General features: G+C 40.1%; 1 protein-coding gene across 9 annotated transcripts in view; it reads right to left on the bottom strand.

The window, feature by feature from the left end:
• The window catches only part of LOC107269431, a 98,975-nt gene that overhangs the window by 6,185 nt on the left and 76,744 nt on the right, over positions 1–16,046 (bottom strand). For 8 of the 9 annotated variants that reach the window (XM_025086752.1, XM_015743256.2, XM_025086750.1 and 5 more), the window contains 8 exons: positions 7,404–7,570; positions 5,257–5,330; positions 5,073–5,171; positions 2,567–2,930; positions 2,083–2,343; positions 1,860–2,010; positions 1,658–1,766; positions 118–1,378 (listed from right to left, as the gene is read on the bottom strand). In XM_025086752.1, the coding sequence (XP_024942520.1) occupies positions 118–1,378; positions 1,658–1,766; positions 1,860–2,010; positions 2,083–2,343; positions 2,567–2,930; positions 5,073–5,171; positions 5,257–5,330; positions 7,404–7,570 (2,486 nt within the window). Of the gene's footprint in view, positions 1–117; positions 1,379–1,657; positions 1,767–1,859; positions 2,011–2,082; positions 2,344–2,566; positions 2,931–5,072; positions 5,172–5,256; positions 5,331–7,403; positions 7,571–12,503; positions 12,550–16,046 lie in introns of all 9 variants that reach the window. The other variant, XM_015743257.2, reaches the window with a different exon arrangement.

A 16,046-nucleotide genomic window follows, 5' to 3' on the forward strand; every position in this document is an offset into this window, starting at 1 on the left:
TCGGTGCAAGGATATGCATAAAGATATCGGTTGGAGATTTTTGGTGCTGCTAGAGTGTCGTGTACGTGCTTTCGTCAGTAATATTGTTTGTGGATGGGAGCACTACTTGTGGGCTACCTGGATTCGAGTCGAGGCTCGGGCTGAGCGTGTCTTCCTGGATGTCTTGAAAGTCCCTCAGCTGATCCTCGTCGGCAGTGGATATCCCGAGGGTACCTGGATCAAGCTGCTGATAATCCATAGCGATGTCCTGCAAACTCGAGCTCGGTGATTGGATCGGTACATGTAGCTCCTCCATCGGAGGAACATCTAGAGCGAGGCTAGTCTGTAGGTCCTCGTCGGGGAAACACACGATGGGTGACGCAATGGCGCTGTTACCGTCGTAGTAAGTACTTCGAGGATCTGGTATCGATGCCTCTGCACCAAAGGACGTCTCCTCTTCAATCAGATACGACTTCTTACGTTTTCTTTTACTAGAAACCAGGTCCGGCTCCTCGCCCTCGCTTTTGCATGTCCTTTTCACAGTGGAACTTCCTTGACCCATATCACTGCATATTTCTTTCTTAACATGCTTAGCTTGAAACATAACCTCTTCCTTTTCTTGATTAGAATTGCTCGGATTGAGAATATTCGCAAGGAGAATAGTATGCTCATTGTTGGGTCTAGCTTCAAAGACGACTGAGGGTCTCTCCATAGAAACTTCTGAGTTCACAGTGAATTCAACCTTGTTCAAGTCCTTTCTTCGACTAGGACTCATACAGCGAACGCTTGTTGTTCCTGCTTCGAGATTAATATTTGGAGAAGCCCTTTCTGCTGGGGATCTATCACCGCTGAGAATTTTCTTTTCTGCAAGTGGATATTTTGAGACACCAGACATTTTCTTTTCAGGGGCGTTGCGTCGACCAGACATGGGCTGTTCGACTATTCTGCTTTCCTCCCTATGATTATCCAGTTCAGGAATACTCTCTTCGGCCACAGGCACGTTCTGATGAAGTCTATTATTCTCTGATGATGGCGAATTCAGTATGGGCAGTTTCTTTTCACATGCCGAAAGGTGATTCACCACATGCGATGTTTCTTTTGGTGACTTGCAATCAATCACTTGCTCATCATTCGCGGTACGATTTACTTCCTTGCCGACACAAACAGAAGTGTGATGGATCTCCTTGATACCAATTTTGTTGGCTTGTACGGAACTTGGTGGTAAACGTTGCGAGAGAATTGCAGCCTTTACGTACTGTGAGTGCGGTAAGGGTGACGGTATTTCGCGATTCTCCGATATTATTGGAGATGGCAGTTCGCTGATCAGGTTGGTAATGGCATCCTCAAGTTCCACTGGATCTTCCAATGTACTCCTAGAGTCGGGAAGCGATTGACCGTTCTGAAATACGGAAGTTACTTCCTGTTGTACCATGAATTTCATAGCATGCTTTATTATATAAGTAATACTAGCGAATCTCTAATTCACGAATGTCTTTAGGTAGATCGCTCTACTTTCTTTTTAAATGTATGTAAATGTCATGCACTCTTAAAGATTTTATGGTATTGCTATGCCGGACTCGCATTGCCGATCGTATCCGATCCGGTCTGTTCCGTCCATTTGCCATGCCAGCAAGGCAATATAATTATCGAGAACGAGTACTTAGACTACGAGACTTACGAAACTTGGTGTAACATCTTTGAAGCCAACCAGAGAGTTATCGATGTTTGAAACAGAAGCAGAAAATCTGGTTTTCATATCATTTACAAGTTCGAGGCCCTCTTCTTCACTGTATAAAAAATAATTTCATGTTACTAAACATATTAATCATATCGAATCGAATTGTAAATCACTATGGATGACCCATGAGTCAGATACTTACGGTACTAAAGTATTGATACAGACGAATGATTCCACGGTTTGTGTGTTCTTATCAAATTCGAGGTAACCGTGCGTCCGCAGGTAGATAAATTCTCCCGTCTTTGAAAGGAGCCTGTAGCAAGACATGCCGAATCCTTCACCACGGTCGTACACTGCAATACAAGAGAAAAATAGTACACCGTGCAATGGAAACAACACAATATAATGATAAAATTTTTAATTACTTTGTCGTAGTCCGATCATCGTCCATCTAACGTCATCTTTATGCATAAACTTAAAGGCATTTAGACCGGACACTTCCTCAGTCATATATCCAGCGACAACGGATATCCTATGGTCGCAGAAAATAATTCTACCATCTACAAGGTGCCGAGTGACGTATTCATCCTTGGTGGCCTCCAGAAGAGACAATTCCGTAATGGTACGTTTCTTCAGTAGTCGTGCGATGCCCACGAATATGATATCATTGCTGGTAGAGTTGACTTCTGAATATATTAAACAGAAAACAAAAATGAAAGATAATAACAAGGAGCAATGCTTATGGAAAGTACGAATATGAAAAATCATGTTTCGCTGCCATGAAAAAGACAGGGAAGAAGGGATTGAAAACAGTTTAAACAAATAAGCAGGGCAGCCGATCAACGAATCGACCTGCTGTTTTCCATGAACGTGGGACCCGTTAACATTCTAAAGAATAAAAAAGTTCACCTCGAAGTCTCGTTCTGCTACCGGAGTTCGCATCCTGTTTCCTACATGCTTCGGCCAGTCTCAGTACACCTGACATATGAATATATTCGTACTGGGTATGTTCTCGTCTCGAGACGGCACGTTGGGACATTCTCAGGTTAAAGCTACGTTTTTGCTCTCGAAACCGTCTTTCGTGTCTCGGCGAGCTGTGGTCTTCGGAAGAGTTTGAGTTCTCCTCGATACTCAAACGCGAAGTTCCTGATGCGGTTGTGCTCCGTATCTCAGACGTGGATGATTGTTCGTCATCGGGGGTAAGGTTCCTGGTGAGATCCTCGTGATCGTCCGGGCAGACGAAGTTGTAGAGAGACTGTCCCTGCACCTCATTCTGAAAAAAAAAGATTACCATGTAATGAATTGATCTCATGGCCAAGATAAAAATGGGAACGTAGAGCATTCGGGGTAACACGAACAACTTACAAGTCCTCATTTTCCACCTCTCGGATAAACGGCTTCACTTCTTACATACAAATTTAGAAATTCTTTCTCTGAGTATAATTGTACAATGTAACGTTTCAATGGTATATCGAAACTTTAACGTAGGCATGTACTCTTTTTCATGACTCTTTTATAAAACTTAACTATATCCTTAAGGTACTCAATGTAACTTCCTTAGCATGTCTATATGAAGAAGCTATTTGGAATCTTCAACGGCATAACTGTTAAGCGGATATAAATTCTGCAGGATATTCAATATACCAGATTCCACGTCTCTTCGTTACAATGAAACGAATGATTTAGGCAAGCTTGATGCTTCAAACGTATCGTCCTAAGTTCCTCGTGCAAAGTATTCATTCTACGAAAATTCTTGGCAATACGTATACTTATCAGACACATTCTGGATAATTTAACCTTATATGGTATACAAAAGCCCAAGAGTATATATTACCCCTAACAGTGTGTCTACGTAACTGTGTTCAGAATTGAATAAAAGCTTACATAAAAAAAAACTGAATGGTTAACGTATAGAACAGTGCCTGCAATCCTACTTACAGTCAACGAGTCAAGCCAAATATCTATCAATGTCGTCTTTCCTGTTTGTAAGCAAGGCGATTACGCGCGTACGAACGAGCCGAGTATCTACGCCGGATCTTAAAATAATCTGAAAACCTCGTTATGCGAAACCAGCCCGTGAAATCTTACGAGGGAGGAAATAGATATAACAGAGAAGGAGTGAGTGTTGGGGCATAAGGAGTGAAAAGGACCTACTGTTAACTCTCTACGGAGAGACAATTCCTCCGTGTTCTCTATGCATGTAACTATGCCTACCAACTCTAGGATACCCAGCACACTTTTTCAAGACAATACGTATCCCCAGGCATATGGACGATGCTCGCGTGCCTGTCCTCTTTTTTTAATATATCGTCCTACCGAAGCTGCTAGGTGTAAAACGGAATCCCAGAGCTGATCTCGCAAGAATCTCGAGAGAGCCTTTAGCAACTCGAAGAATTATCATAGAGAAGATATTCCTCCTTATACATTATTTTTAGGAATACATGGTAACGCCGAGGACGAATCGAATACCCAAAGTCAGGAATCCGACCCAAAGGGTTGTGTGAGAAAATCAGATCGATTCTTGACGCTGATCAGAAGTTACCCAAGAAGCAGGATACGAAGGAAGGGAGGTGGACCGTTGGCGATGAGTTTGTTTTTATCCCATGTTCGAACCACGCAACAGCAAATACCGTGTCTTCGCTTAGTGAGGAATACGACAGAGGAAGTAGACTATATCATGGTTGCCATGGGAACGCATTCAGTTGCACGCGTGCATTTGATCGATAAGCTCACAAGCAACCCTTGTTTGTCGAGATTTGCCGCTGGCTGACGTTGCTCCCTGAAACTTCTCGAGAACCATTCACTCTCTTACCGCTCACACTTCCCTACTTTATCTTAACCACCACTGAGTTTTGATCCTCCGTAATACTTTTCAGCTCATCTTGTTCTGACTTGGTGAACGGATATACTGAAAAAAATATCTGAGTACAGTACACGGATTTCTGCTTGGAATAACTTGAACATATAGTTAACTATAGAAAAGCTGTGCCCTTTATATAATTAAACCCCATATGCATATAACTGTGACCCAGTATGGTTACTAAAAAATATTTAACGTAGCTACGTACAGTATGCTACAACCAGACAGGAATAGCTTTTCTCGGTACGATGAACAGACATGAACTTTTTCCTCGTATTCATACTCCTTTTTTATACAGTTAATACTATCTCGTCAGCCACGTTGGTATTATCATCAATCCCCAAATATTTTCTTCTATGCCCATTTCCAAGAGCCTTATGCCGATGTCATCCCTTCCGCTCGTAAACTGATCACCTTCTTGCCCAATATTGACTTAAGTATAATATACATATATTCATACTTATAATTCCAGGATATTGTATGATAAATTGATAACGATAATCCTCTGTCATTTAATTCATTACTTATCAATATAATTTCACTGGATTTAACTACCTGAGCGTGGCCAAGGTGCTGCTCCATGTGCCGACTGACGTAGACAATCTTCCCCACCGTCGTAGTTATTATCACGAATCCACCACTACCGACCACGTTCTGCAAGGTAAACACCAAGTAAGCAGCAAGGATTGTTTTTCTCTTCATCGAGAGGAAACTCGACGTAACGTCGGTTACCACTTACATCGACGAAGTACTGCTCGAGGTCGAAGTCATTGAATTGACGCGGTAGAAATCCAGCCGAGCCAGAACCAAGAGCTGTAACAAAAGAACGTTATTAGCAAGGATTACCGTCCTAACCTTATCTTCTGAGGTATCCCTATCCTCCTTCTAGTCCTCGTTGTCTCCATATGCGTCTCGCTCCTTGCCTCCAGCTAAACACCCTCGGTGATCTATCCTCAAACCGTAAACAACTTACCCAATTAAATACCATTGAAAGCAACATTAAGTACATTGAAAAATCCAGAGGGGTAATACAGTCAGAGGGGTCCGTTCTCTTATAGCCGGTTCACGAGTTCAATGTGTGTTTCTTTGAAAGTCCGCAAACAATGTAATCCTTAATAAATCACATGTGGGCGAGTCTCAATAAAGTTACGGAAATACATACGTAAATGGAAAAATATAACATAATTAGGCGCAAAGCCATGCGCGTGGAATTCTGCCTAAGTAAAATTCTACGCAGAGCCACGTGTGGCTTATTAGAGACTTCGTTATTTTCGATCTGTCAAAAACAGCACATCGAACTTGTGGATCGACTTTACGTCATCAATAACGATCATCCACTGATGAGCATACGAACTATACATATATATGTATATATGTATGTATATGTATGTTCTCCTTTAACTTTTATTTTTATACCTGTTTGTCGTCGTTTCCTCAGCGATCGCTGAATATCGATACCCGACACCTTGTCAATAAATTCTATTGAAATCGACGAACGCAAATAAAGTTTACATGTGGCTTCATATTACCGAGCTGGATGTCATGAAAGTTCAAGTACAGAATTGGACTGTGTTCGTATACAGCACGTCAAACGATTTCTTTCGGTTTTAGATGGTTGTTCGCGTGTAGTGAACGAAAACGCTAAAACTTTTGTACGATCGTTGACCGCTTTAAGGACCACCCAAGTCATGGGGATGTAATTAACGAGCGTCTGGAGAGCACCGGGATAGTGAATAAATGCACGTGTATACGTGTGTTTACCTCATTGTGGTAAAACACAAAATACCATATCATCTGGCTTATATATGGCTTCCAATGTTTTATGGTTTCATTGACTAATTCACGAGCCAACTGGAAGAGCCCAATTCACTGGGGTGTATTGAGACAGCAGGCGAGCCTGTTGACTCGCAATTACTAAATTTCAATCAGACTTCAAATTCTCTCAAATAGAGCTTCTTTTGGATATAAATTATTCACGTTAATCTCGAACTGTTTGTGAAAATGACCAGTGGTATTATATAGAACATTAACTCTTTTGCCATTAAACGAACATGCCGACGCTTTGATTTGCTTATACGGAAAATAAATTTATATGAGATTTGATATGTATTAATTAAATAATAATGATAATGAGAGGAGAGCTCTTTGAAATGTAATGTTATTATTTAAAAATATATTTAATTATTCGCGTAAATCGCACGATTTGATTGACAAAAGTATACCAACTGTATTTGCACTCTATAAAGTCATATCGACGATAAAGAACACTAAAGAGTACAATGCCAGATACGAACGTGCTTGAATTTTCGTTCTATTATAAAGTCACAATGAATAACGAAATGCTTTTATATCGTGAGGCTTCCAATATTGAAAGAGTTTACAGCGTTTCGCAAGAAAAACTAAACGACAAGGAGAAGAAAGCTTTAGTAGCCATAAACGTCCTAGTCCTTCCCAGCCCATTGGAATAATCGTAATCAGCCATTCCAATTAAAATCCCAATTTACTCTTAGCATCTATTCGGTGGAGTACCTTCTTGCGATTAACAAAAGATTTCCAGCGCTCGAGCGTGTCGAAATTAATTCAATAAGAAGATCTTCCTTTTCGATTCCTTATCAATAACACGCTCGAATAACATGTAGAATATTTGCACATACGATGTTTGTAGTCTCGACCAAGTACGAAATTTATTGAGTCTAGATATACGTTGCACAATTTTAATCGCACAAACTTTTCATTGCTTCACAAATTTTACTCATCCCCAGTCAATATGGTGACAAAGAAGATAACTTAGAGAAAGGTATATTTGATCTTAACGAAACAAAATTATATCTGAGCAATGAGTACGCGACGTGGAAGGACCAAGTGAACCACGAATGCGATACTCACTATACTGTGTCCTCAGGAAGGCAGCCGCCAGTCGGAGTATAGAAATCTTGTCCATCTTTCGCGAACTTCCGGCGACGGTTGGTACCAGTGCAGCCATCGTCGAGATATTGGTGTTCAGGTTATCCCGACGTTGCTTCTCGGCCATGTTGCGCGAGGCGCGCGGATTGCTGCAATGTGAAAATAAATACGTTTAATAAGATATATGCTCAATCGCAATAACAATTGGCAGCTCCAATGATATCAATGACATCGGTAAGTCGCTGCAGCAAGTATACGCTATTCATAACGTTAACGTAATCAAATCTCTTCTGTGAAATAAATGCATTCGTCGACGAAACAACGCGCCAACTGTATACGGGTTGAGCACGCATAAATATTTGCGACACGATCATCGACAGTCACGTGCGGTTTCGAATTTCATCTGATGAGAGCCACTCAAAACAACAAGACTTGCTGTCGTGGGCTTCTCCTAATCTTCTTTTTTCTTTAACTATTCTAATTTCACATACCACACCGCTGTACAATCGGCAAATGTAATCGAAAGAGTATCCAGATGAAAGAGACGCACAAGCGCACCAAAATAGTCTGGGCTCTCTCTACATCAATTCGCTATCATCGCTAACAGTACATCAAAGATACTTGGACTTGTGTCGCGTTAACAACTTTTTTCTCTAAAGCTTCACATAAAACGAAAAAAATATCAGACACTTTATTTATATCTACCGATCGTCTCGTATTCTCGCAAAAAAAAAAAAGATTCATGGCGTTAAATTAATTCGTCGTTTCTTATTGGGAACCCATAGCGATCTTTACAGATCGGATCGACCACGCATTCTGAAAGCATATGTATTGGAAAAGTCAGAAATTTATATTTTAGAATAACAAAAGTTATATAGATTATATACAATATTTGTTTAAAATCTTAGATACAAGTGGGCATTTAATTTGTATATGAAATGTATATGGACTGTATACGTCGAGGGAATATCGATGATTATTGACCGCCTTGTTGATTCATTTTTTCGACCGACTCGAAGCTGCGGTACGTTTTTATTGAAATTGATGGTTCGTACATATAGATTATGTTACTTAGAATTATTATTTTGAACGTCACGAATAAGAACCGCCTGAGTTAAGCGAGTGTGAAATGAAAGCCACGGACGATAAACCGTGGTTACTTATACTGATACATAGGCGATTTTGCAAAGTGCAAATGTAAACATAGTAGAATTTGCGTGAATATTGTATGAGTGCCGTGGCGTTACTGAAGAGAGATACGGTGAGAAAGTATAGTCAGTAGAAAATGAAGTGTTGATTACTTTCTGAATAAAAAGATTATAATTATTAGTCTTCTTTTTTATATGTACATACACCCACGGGATTCTAACAATATATCAATATATATATAGATGATGCGTGACTCAAGCACTGGCTTTACTGGCATAACTAGGCGTCACGACGAAAATAAGCTTGTGGCGTAGGTCGCAAAGGCGAATATATTTAAATTGTCCTATACATACAGGGCGTCCGGAGAGGTAAGAAGTTATTTTTCAAGAGGAAGTATCTAGAATACCCCGTATCTATATATCTGTATTGTGAAACTTGCAGGATCAAAATTTGTTGAAGTGTACTTTGTCGCCCCCGCCCGCGAATTTCTCTACGCCTTGCGTGGAACATTAAATTGCGGCAGCTGTGTCACAATATAGGATTTATGCTTCAGAAGAAATTTCAATAAAAACTTTAGAATGATATTATACAATAATATAACATATGACGAAGTTGGATCACGTAATTTCTATCGATGACGTAATATTGACGGAAATACGGAATTTCGTATTGGAAATTGTCAATGCGTGTGTAATAATAAATTTTACTTTCTTTGAAAATAATGATATTGTTCCTTAAGTATGTATATCGAACGTCGGGACGCTTTTAGGTATATTAAAGTTGATAAGGGTTACGCTACCTTTGAATAACTTATAATTGTAAACGTTTTATATTCACGAGAAGCATAATATCTGGGTTAAATTTCGACGTTGGGGAAGGATTGATGTACGATTTTTAATAGGTTTCCAAATAAAATTAATTTCATTACGTTTCGTGTATTCCGGTGGTGGACGATGGATGGCATACGGACACTGTGTTCAATGATGAATGGAATAGATGTTTGACTCGTAACAATGTATCCGCCTTATTTTCTAAATATATTTTAGTTTTACGAGGAACGTGCTCACGCGAGTTCAACAACCTGTACACATACCTCGACGATCCATGACTGAAAATTTTCTCAGAAGATAACACGAGATTTTTCTTACCCACGTTTTTGGCGAGTCCTAGAAAATCGATGTCATTCAAGTTTTTTTCAATTCTGCCATAAACCGTTCGCGGTTCTTCGAGAATCTTGATTAGCGGAAGGCGTCAGTGAGGTGGATTATTAATTTTTTTACAATAAATGTAAAGAAACGTAAAATTTCGAATGCTTGTGTCAAATTATTATAGGATTATATAATTCAAAGGTAAACTATATAATTTATATTTAAAGTATATAATTTAATTCATGTTTATGCCATATGCTATAGAATATACAGTTCCAATTAATATTACGTGTAATAATCGTAATGTAAATAATACGTGTATGTTACGATACTTAAAAATATAAGGCAATAATATAGTATATGTACGACGTGATAAGAATCTGGTTCAATGAAAATTGACTAAAAAAATACAGAAACAGATGTCAATCATAACCAGATTTATTTCGACCAAATTTAATTATACGTGAATCCGCTGATCGATCGAATCAAGTAAATTAGTTCATGATTATATAATTCAGAGAAAAAGAATGTTAGAGCACTATATTTCATTCGACCCAAAATTCAAGCTAGTAGAATCTACGTGTTATAAGCAGACTGCGTCCTTCACCCAACCTTGCGTCACTGTCTGGCATCGATCGACGCCATTCGTCTCTCGCCTGCGGTATTCGAATTTCGAAAGCTCGAAACATACATCCTCCAACAATAATATTACAAATTTTGTGCAAACTATCAAAATGAAAATTGAAAATGCCATCGCTAAACGTTTTAAGTGAAATTTTCCATTAGCTTTACGATTGGAACATTCATTACGTAAGTGTTTATAATATGAACACATAGTTCGAAGTGCATTGAAGATAGGTGCATTATGCATCGATAAAAAATTGCAGAGATACTTTATTGCATCGGTGCATCTATAATTAGTTTACTTGCGGTTAATGCAACATTGTGATTACTTAGCAGCAGGATATGCATCTGAATTATTTATGGGTTGGCGCTATACCTTCCGTAACGATGCCAAAATATTTCGACAATGTTAAATAATTGAGACTTAGCGTGCCGCTGGGTTCGATTACAGTTTCAGCGTATCTGGCGAATTGCCGAGACGTGATATCGAGGACAGTTCGAAGCTTGGATTGTCACTGGTGAATAATTGATGCCATTGTAATGAATCTTCCCACGGGTATACAATACGGTTTTGAATACTAGAATAAACTTGCCAATTCAACAACTAAGAGCGCAGAATTCGAAAATTTGGTTTTGGACCATAACTCGACAACGGGAAGGGTGCAAATAAAAATACGTATAGATCTGAAGGAGCAGAAAGCTTTTCAACTGTGAGAGACTGACGATTTATGAGTCCTAAAATTTGATATAGTTTATTCAATGTAGTACGTATTGCATATGGTAATCTACCTATATAATAGACTGTTTCTTTCGTCGAAGCGTTTGAAACCAACCAAAATAATATGGTTGTATACTTTCAGCCTTGAAAGAGTTTTTAATAAGCGTTATGAATTTCCAGGATTTCGATCAATTTTTTGTTTATTCAAAATCGTGGCGGTACAAGTTCCATATTGAATTGTAGCACTGCCACGAGTTTTTTTTTTTATGTAAATGCAGCAAGAATATTTAGTTATCTTAAAATGAGCCTTCAGTCATATGTGCTCTTTTTCGATCTTCTTTAGTAGATGTATTAGCTTGAAGAAATTGGCTACGTGTGCCGAGTCCGTTGGAAAAGAGAGAGGACATAAAATGTTATAGCAAGAAAAAAAATATGGTATCGTTTATCATTTTTAAATGCATATATCACGAATGTCACGAACTCCTAAATCAACGGTTCGAGTGTCTTCGTATGAATGGAATACATTTTTTACGAGCGACGAGTGAAAATTATACTCCGTTTTTTTTTCTCATTTCCAATAAAGTTCGTGAGCAGAAATTTAATTGGAAGATCTTGTCCATGATATAAATTTCAATTTAATAAATGGAATATATTTCAGTAACATATATTTAAACAGACAATCGTAATGACAACGGTAAATAGTAAACGAGATGTAAATATAAAGAATGTATAAAGAAAAGATTTCAGATCGTCAAAATCACAAAAGTGCTCAAAGTATGTATCCGCGAAAAAAAAATGTAGAAAAAGCATGGAAAAACGCTATGACGTGAAGCTCGGATGCTTGTTTCGCACAGATGTTGGCGACTGATATTCACAAACGAATTTCTCTTGTGTTCCCATCTAGCGATCAAATCAGCAATTCTGTTTAAAAGCAAGATATTAAGCAAAGACTATATCCGTTTGGCCGTGCAGCTACACGATTTTAGACAATCACTGCACCTTCGCGTTATCAAACGATAGGCCCGAGAGCGCGACTCGACAGTATTCTGACACATTTATTGAGGTCCGTGGGGGAGTGGAGGAGATAGCAGGGTGGCAAACAGGATAAGAGGAAAACGATAAAGCATTCGCGTTACCGTCAAAATAACTCGCGTTTCACATGTTAACACAGTAAAACGCAGTCAGATATTTTCCACGTAGGAATAAGTGAATAACAGAAAATGAATATTTAGCCTGTCAATTTCTAAGTCGATTTTCACAATACTACAACGTTGATGAAATAATTGTATAATTTTATTAATTGTTTACCTTCTTAAGGAGGTTGTCCGTGCGCTATTTTGTTTGATCGTAATTTCTTTTGCTTCTGTACATTTTTCTTTTGAAGAATGACAAATGAATAACTCGCAGTGAAGTGACTTACGACTAATAAAGAATCAAACGTACCCAGCCATTTTTGTTGAGATTCGGGGAGAAACGTAGGTCCGTCTTTCTATGGAGGTAGACAAGAGAAAAAAGACAATGAGAAATGTACGAGGGAAGAGCGTTTTTTGCCCTATGCAGAAAGGATGTTCAAGCTCCGACTACGCGAGGCTGACGACGACGAGACCAAGGCCATTTTTAACCTAACGAGTTCTTGAACGAAGAACGAGAAGGGAAGTGGAAAAAAGAGGAAGAAAAAATAAAAGAAAGCCTCTTGCCGAGTAAGTGGAGAGAGGTTTGCGTCCTCTCATGAATTCTACAATGTCGAATGATGGTCATAGGTACTCCGAACAAAGAGCAAGAATAACAAAGAAAGGCAGATAAAATCGAAACTGGAAAAAGGGGTACGGCATTAAAAAATCAAGAGACGACTATTTCGAGAAAGAGATTACAGTACTGTTTCTTGTGGACAATTTTCATTCGAAATATTTTGTCGACGAGCGTAGGCACAACGATACGAATTTTTACACGCAACCAGTCGTTTTGTAAATATACGACCCACCAGTGTTCAGAGTACGAATTAGAATGCTTTACGATACAACCGATAACAATTGCAGTTTACAGTGATCCTACGCGTTTTATGTGTCTAATAGGATCTCAGTAGTCCTGACCGCCGACACAAAAGCTTTCTGCACGGCAAGGTCGTGTCTATGCTGCGACTGAATATAGCTGCAGGCAGTTTGGCGTATAAGCAAGGTAGGGAGGGTATAGGGTACGGGAGTCGGGACGTTGGGTAGGTCGGGTCTGTGGTGCCGAGCCCTTCAAACTACGCAACTAAATGTATAGCTATAGGGAATTGGAGTGAGTGTCGAGCGTCGGTGTGTTCAGGGGGGGCAGAAAGGGAGTCGCGAGGAGGAGGAGGAGGAGGAGATGGTGGCGGAGAAGAGGGGAAGAGGAGACGGTGGCACAGAAGAACTATGAGAAGGGGTGAAATACAAGAGGAGCGGAGAATAGACGAGGCGGGCGACCCTCACCCTGAATTCTCAGCCCCAAGCGCTGACGCACCCTGTAGACGTCAAGGACTTCGCAGAGTTTGGAACTGTGGTGTTGAGCATGGTGGGGCGTATAGCGTGCAATGGCGAATGGCCAGAGCTCGAGAGGATGGGAAAGTCAGTCGGGATCGATATTTAAGTCTGGCACGGCTCTCTTTCACTCTTTTGGACGCTTTCTCTTAGCCTCTCTATATCCCGACCTTTCATTCTCAGTAGAGCGTACGACATCCCCATTACCAGTTCAAGGTTACGATATAGCTGCGTTACCAAGATATAAAGGACGGTACTCATTCCCAGTGAATTTTGCTACCCCTTTGCAATTTATATGAAAAGGAAAAGTGCAAACCCTGATTTTTCATTCTAATAATTTCTACGCGGAACATCTTGAACGTGTGTGAACCTAGCGTCTCAACTATTATCATCTCACGAATAAACTTCATATTTGCATCCGTCATAGTTCCACAGTTCTTGATAAGTTTTAACAATAGTTCAATTGATTTATCCCCTAAGACCACGTTCTTAAGGAATGAGATGCTAACTTCTCGTACCGCTTCTCAGCATCTCATCGGATTTCACGTATATGAGCATAGAGGAAGAAAATCCTGCAGATTTCTATCCCCTAGGAAAGTTATCTCAATAGTTCTAACGAATAAACCACGTGGGATACAGTTTTATCATATTTATCAGAATCTCAGCCATACTATAGTGAGATGCTGACATGTAGGGGTGAGTTCCGGCCTCTCTCGCGGGTGAAATCCTGATTATCCTGCATACCCTCGAAAAGAGTTCCGGCCTCTCATCGTTTATAAATAATTGTTGAAAATTATTTATCACCATCTCAGCTATACTATAGTGATGAAGCCAAATCTTACCACGTCCGTGTCATTGGTTCTGGATCACGCTGAGAGTAAGACATGTCCTAGTCTAAACAATTCATGCAAAACTAGAAAGTCGGTTAATGGTATAATTCATAACTGAAAACCAGCATTTCACGGTCATAAGGCTGAAACTTCGATAATGATCTTCTTATAATTATTCAGCTGATTGTTAAAGAATATGAATCATATTACTTAAGAGCTACATTGCTGCCAGAATTCATATCAGAGCACGAGCATCTCACTATAATATAGCTGAGATGGTGATAAATAATTTTTAACAATTATTTATAAACGACGAGAGGCCGGAACTCGTTTCGAGAGTATGCAGGATAATCAGGATTTCACCCGCGAGGGAGGCCGGAACTCACCCCTACATGTCAGCATCTCACTATAGTATGGCTGAGATTCTGATAAATATGATAAAACTGTATCCCACGTGGTTTATTCGTTAGAACTATTGAGATAACTTTCCTAGGGGATAGAAATCTGCAGGATTTTCTTCCTCTATGCTCATATACGTGAAATCCGATGAGATGCTGAGAAGCGGTACGAGAAGTTAGCATCTCATTCCTTAAGAACGTGGTCTTAGGGGATAAATCAATTGAACTATTGTTAAAACTTATCAAGAACTGTGGAACTATGACGGATGCAAATATGAAGTTTATTCGTGAGATGCTAATAGTTGAGACGCTAGGTTCACACACGTACATCTTGGCTACGACGAAGTAGAAAATTTAAGCGATCCCAATATGGCTACCAGATGGATCGTGTGAGGTTTCGAGAGCGGGTGGTTGAAGTAACCATGGGCTGAATTAGGATTTCAATAAAGTCCCTGATTTATGAAAAGATCGCTAGTAAATACGTCAAAGGACGACCTTCTTAAATGTTCTCCTTGATGGATGATATCAAAGGATTTTAATCTACAAAAATAATTTATTTCTTCGTAAGTCTTAATCTAAATAGATTAGCTTATACGGGTATAACCGAGGCACGGTCGAGTAAATGAGAGAACAAGCGCGACGGAGCTTTACCAGTAGGGAACGAGCAAGGTCACCGCCGGTATACCAGAATTAGGTAGGACGTACGCGTAAAGACGATCGATGATCGGGAGGGCGCGATAGCGCACGCAAAGTATGAAAAAGTTGTCGGTCGGTTGAATAAGTCCAAAATTAAAGATTTCACAGTATCACGAAGTATTCTGGCAAAAGAGTTTGGGCACCTCTATAAAGTCCGGGTGTCCGCGGCCTGCCTCACTATGGGGCTGCGTGAGCCTTTCGAATGAAAAGCCCCCGGTCATCAGCCCCGAGCCTCCCACTACCGAAATTTCTCCGAACTCCCGAACATTGGAGGCCGTTCTTCCTCTCCCTCTCCTACACCCGGGTCACCCATCTTCTCTCTCTTGCTCATATAACACATCTCGAGTCTTCCTTAGCTTCTCACTTGCTCTACCTCTGGCAGTTCGTCCACTTCCCCGCCTTCTCCCCGCCTAGCAGCCACCCAACTAAAATCTCTCGCGTCCAATGAACGTTCTCGGATTCCTCATTCCTATCTAACCGTTCCCTCCCTTATTGCTATTCTATACGCAGACACACTGCTGTCGCGTCTCGTGGCACCGACCCCGATCGTCCCCCCCCCCC

The sequence above is a fragment of the Cephus cinctus genome, unplaced genomic scaffold (genome assembly GCF_000341935.2).
Source record: "Cephus cinctus unplaced genomic scaffold, Ccin1 Ccin1_scaffold0661, whole genome shotgun sequence".
In the NCBI taxonomy this organism is placed as follows: domain Eukaryota; kingdom Metazoa; phylum Arthropoda; class Insecta; order Hymenoptera; family Cephidae; genus Cephus; species Cephus cinctus.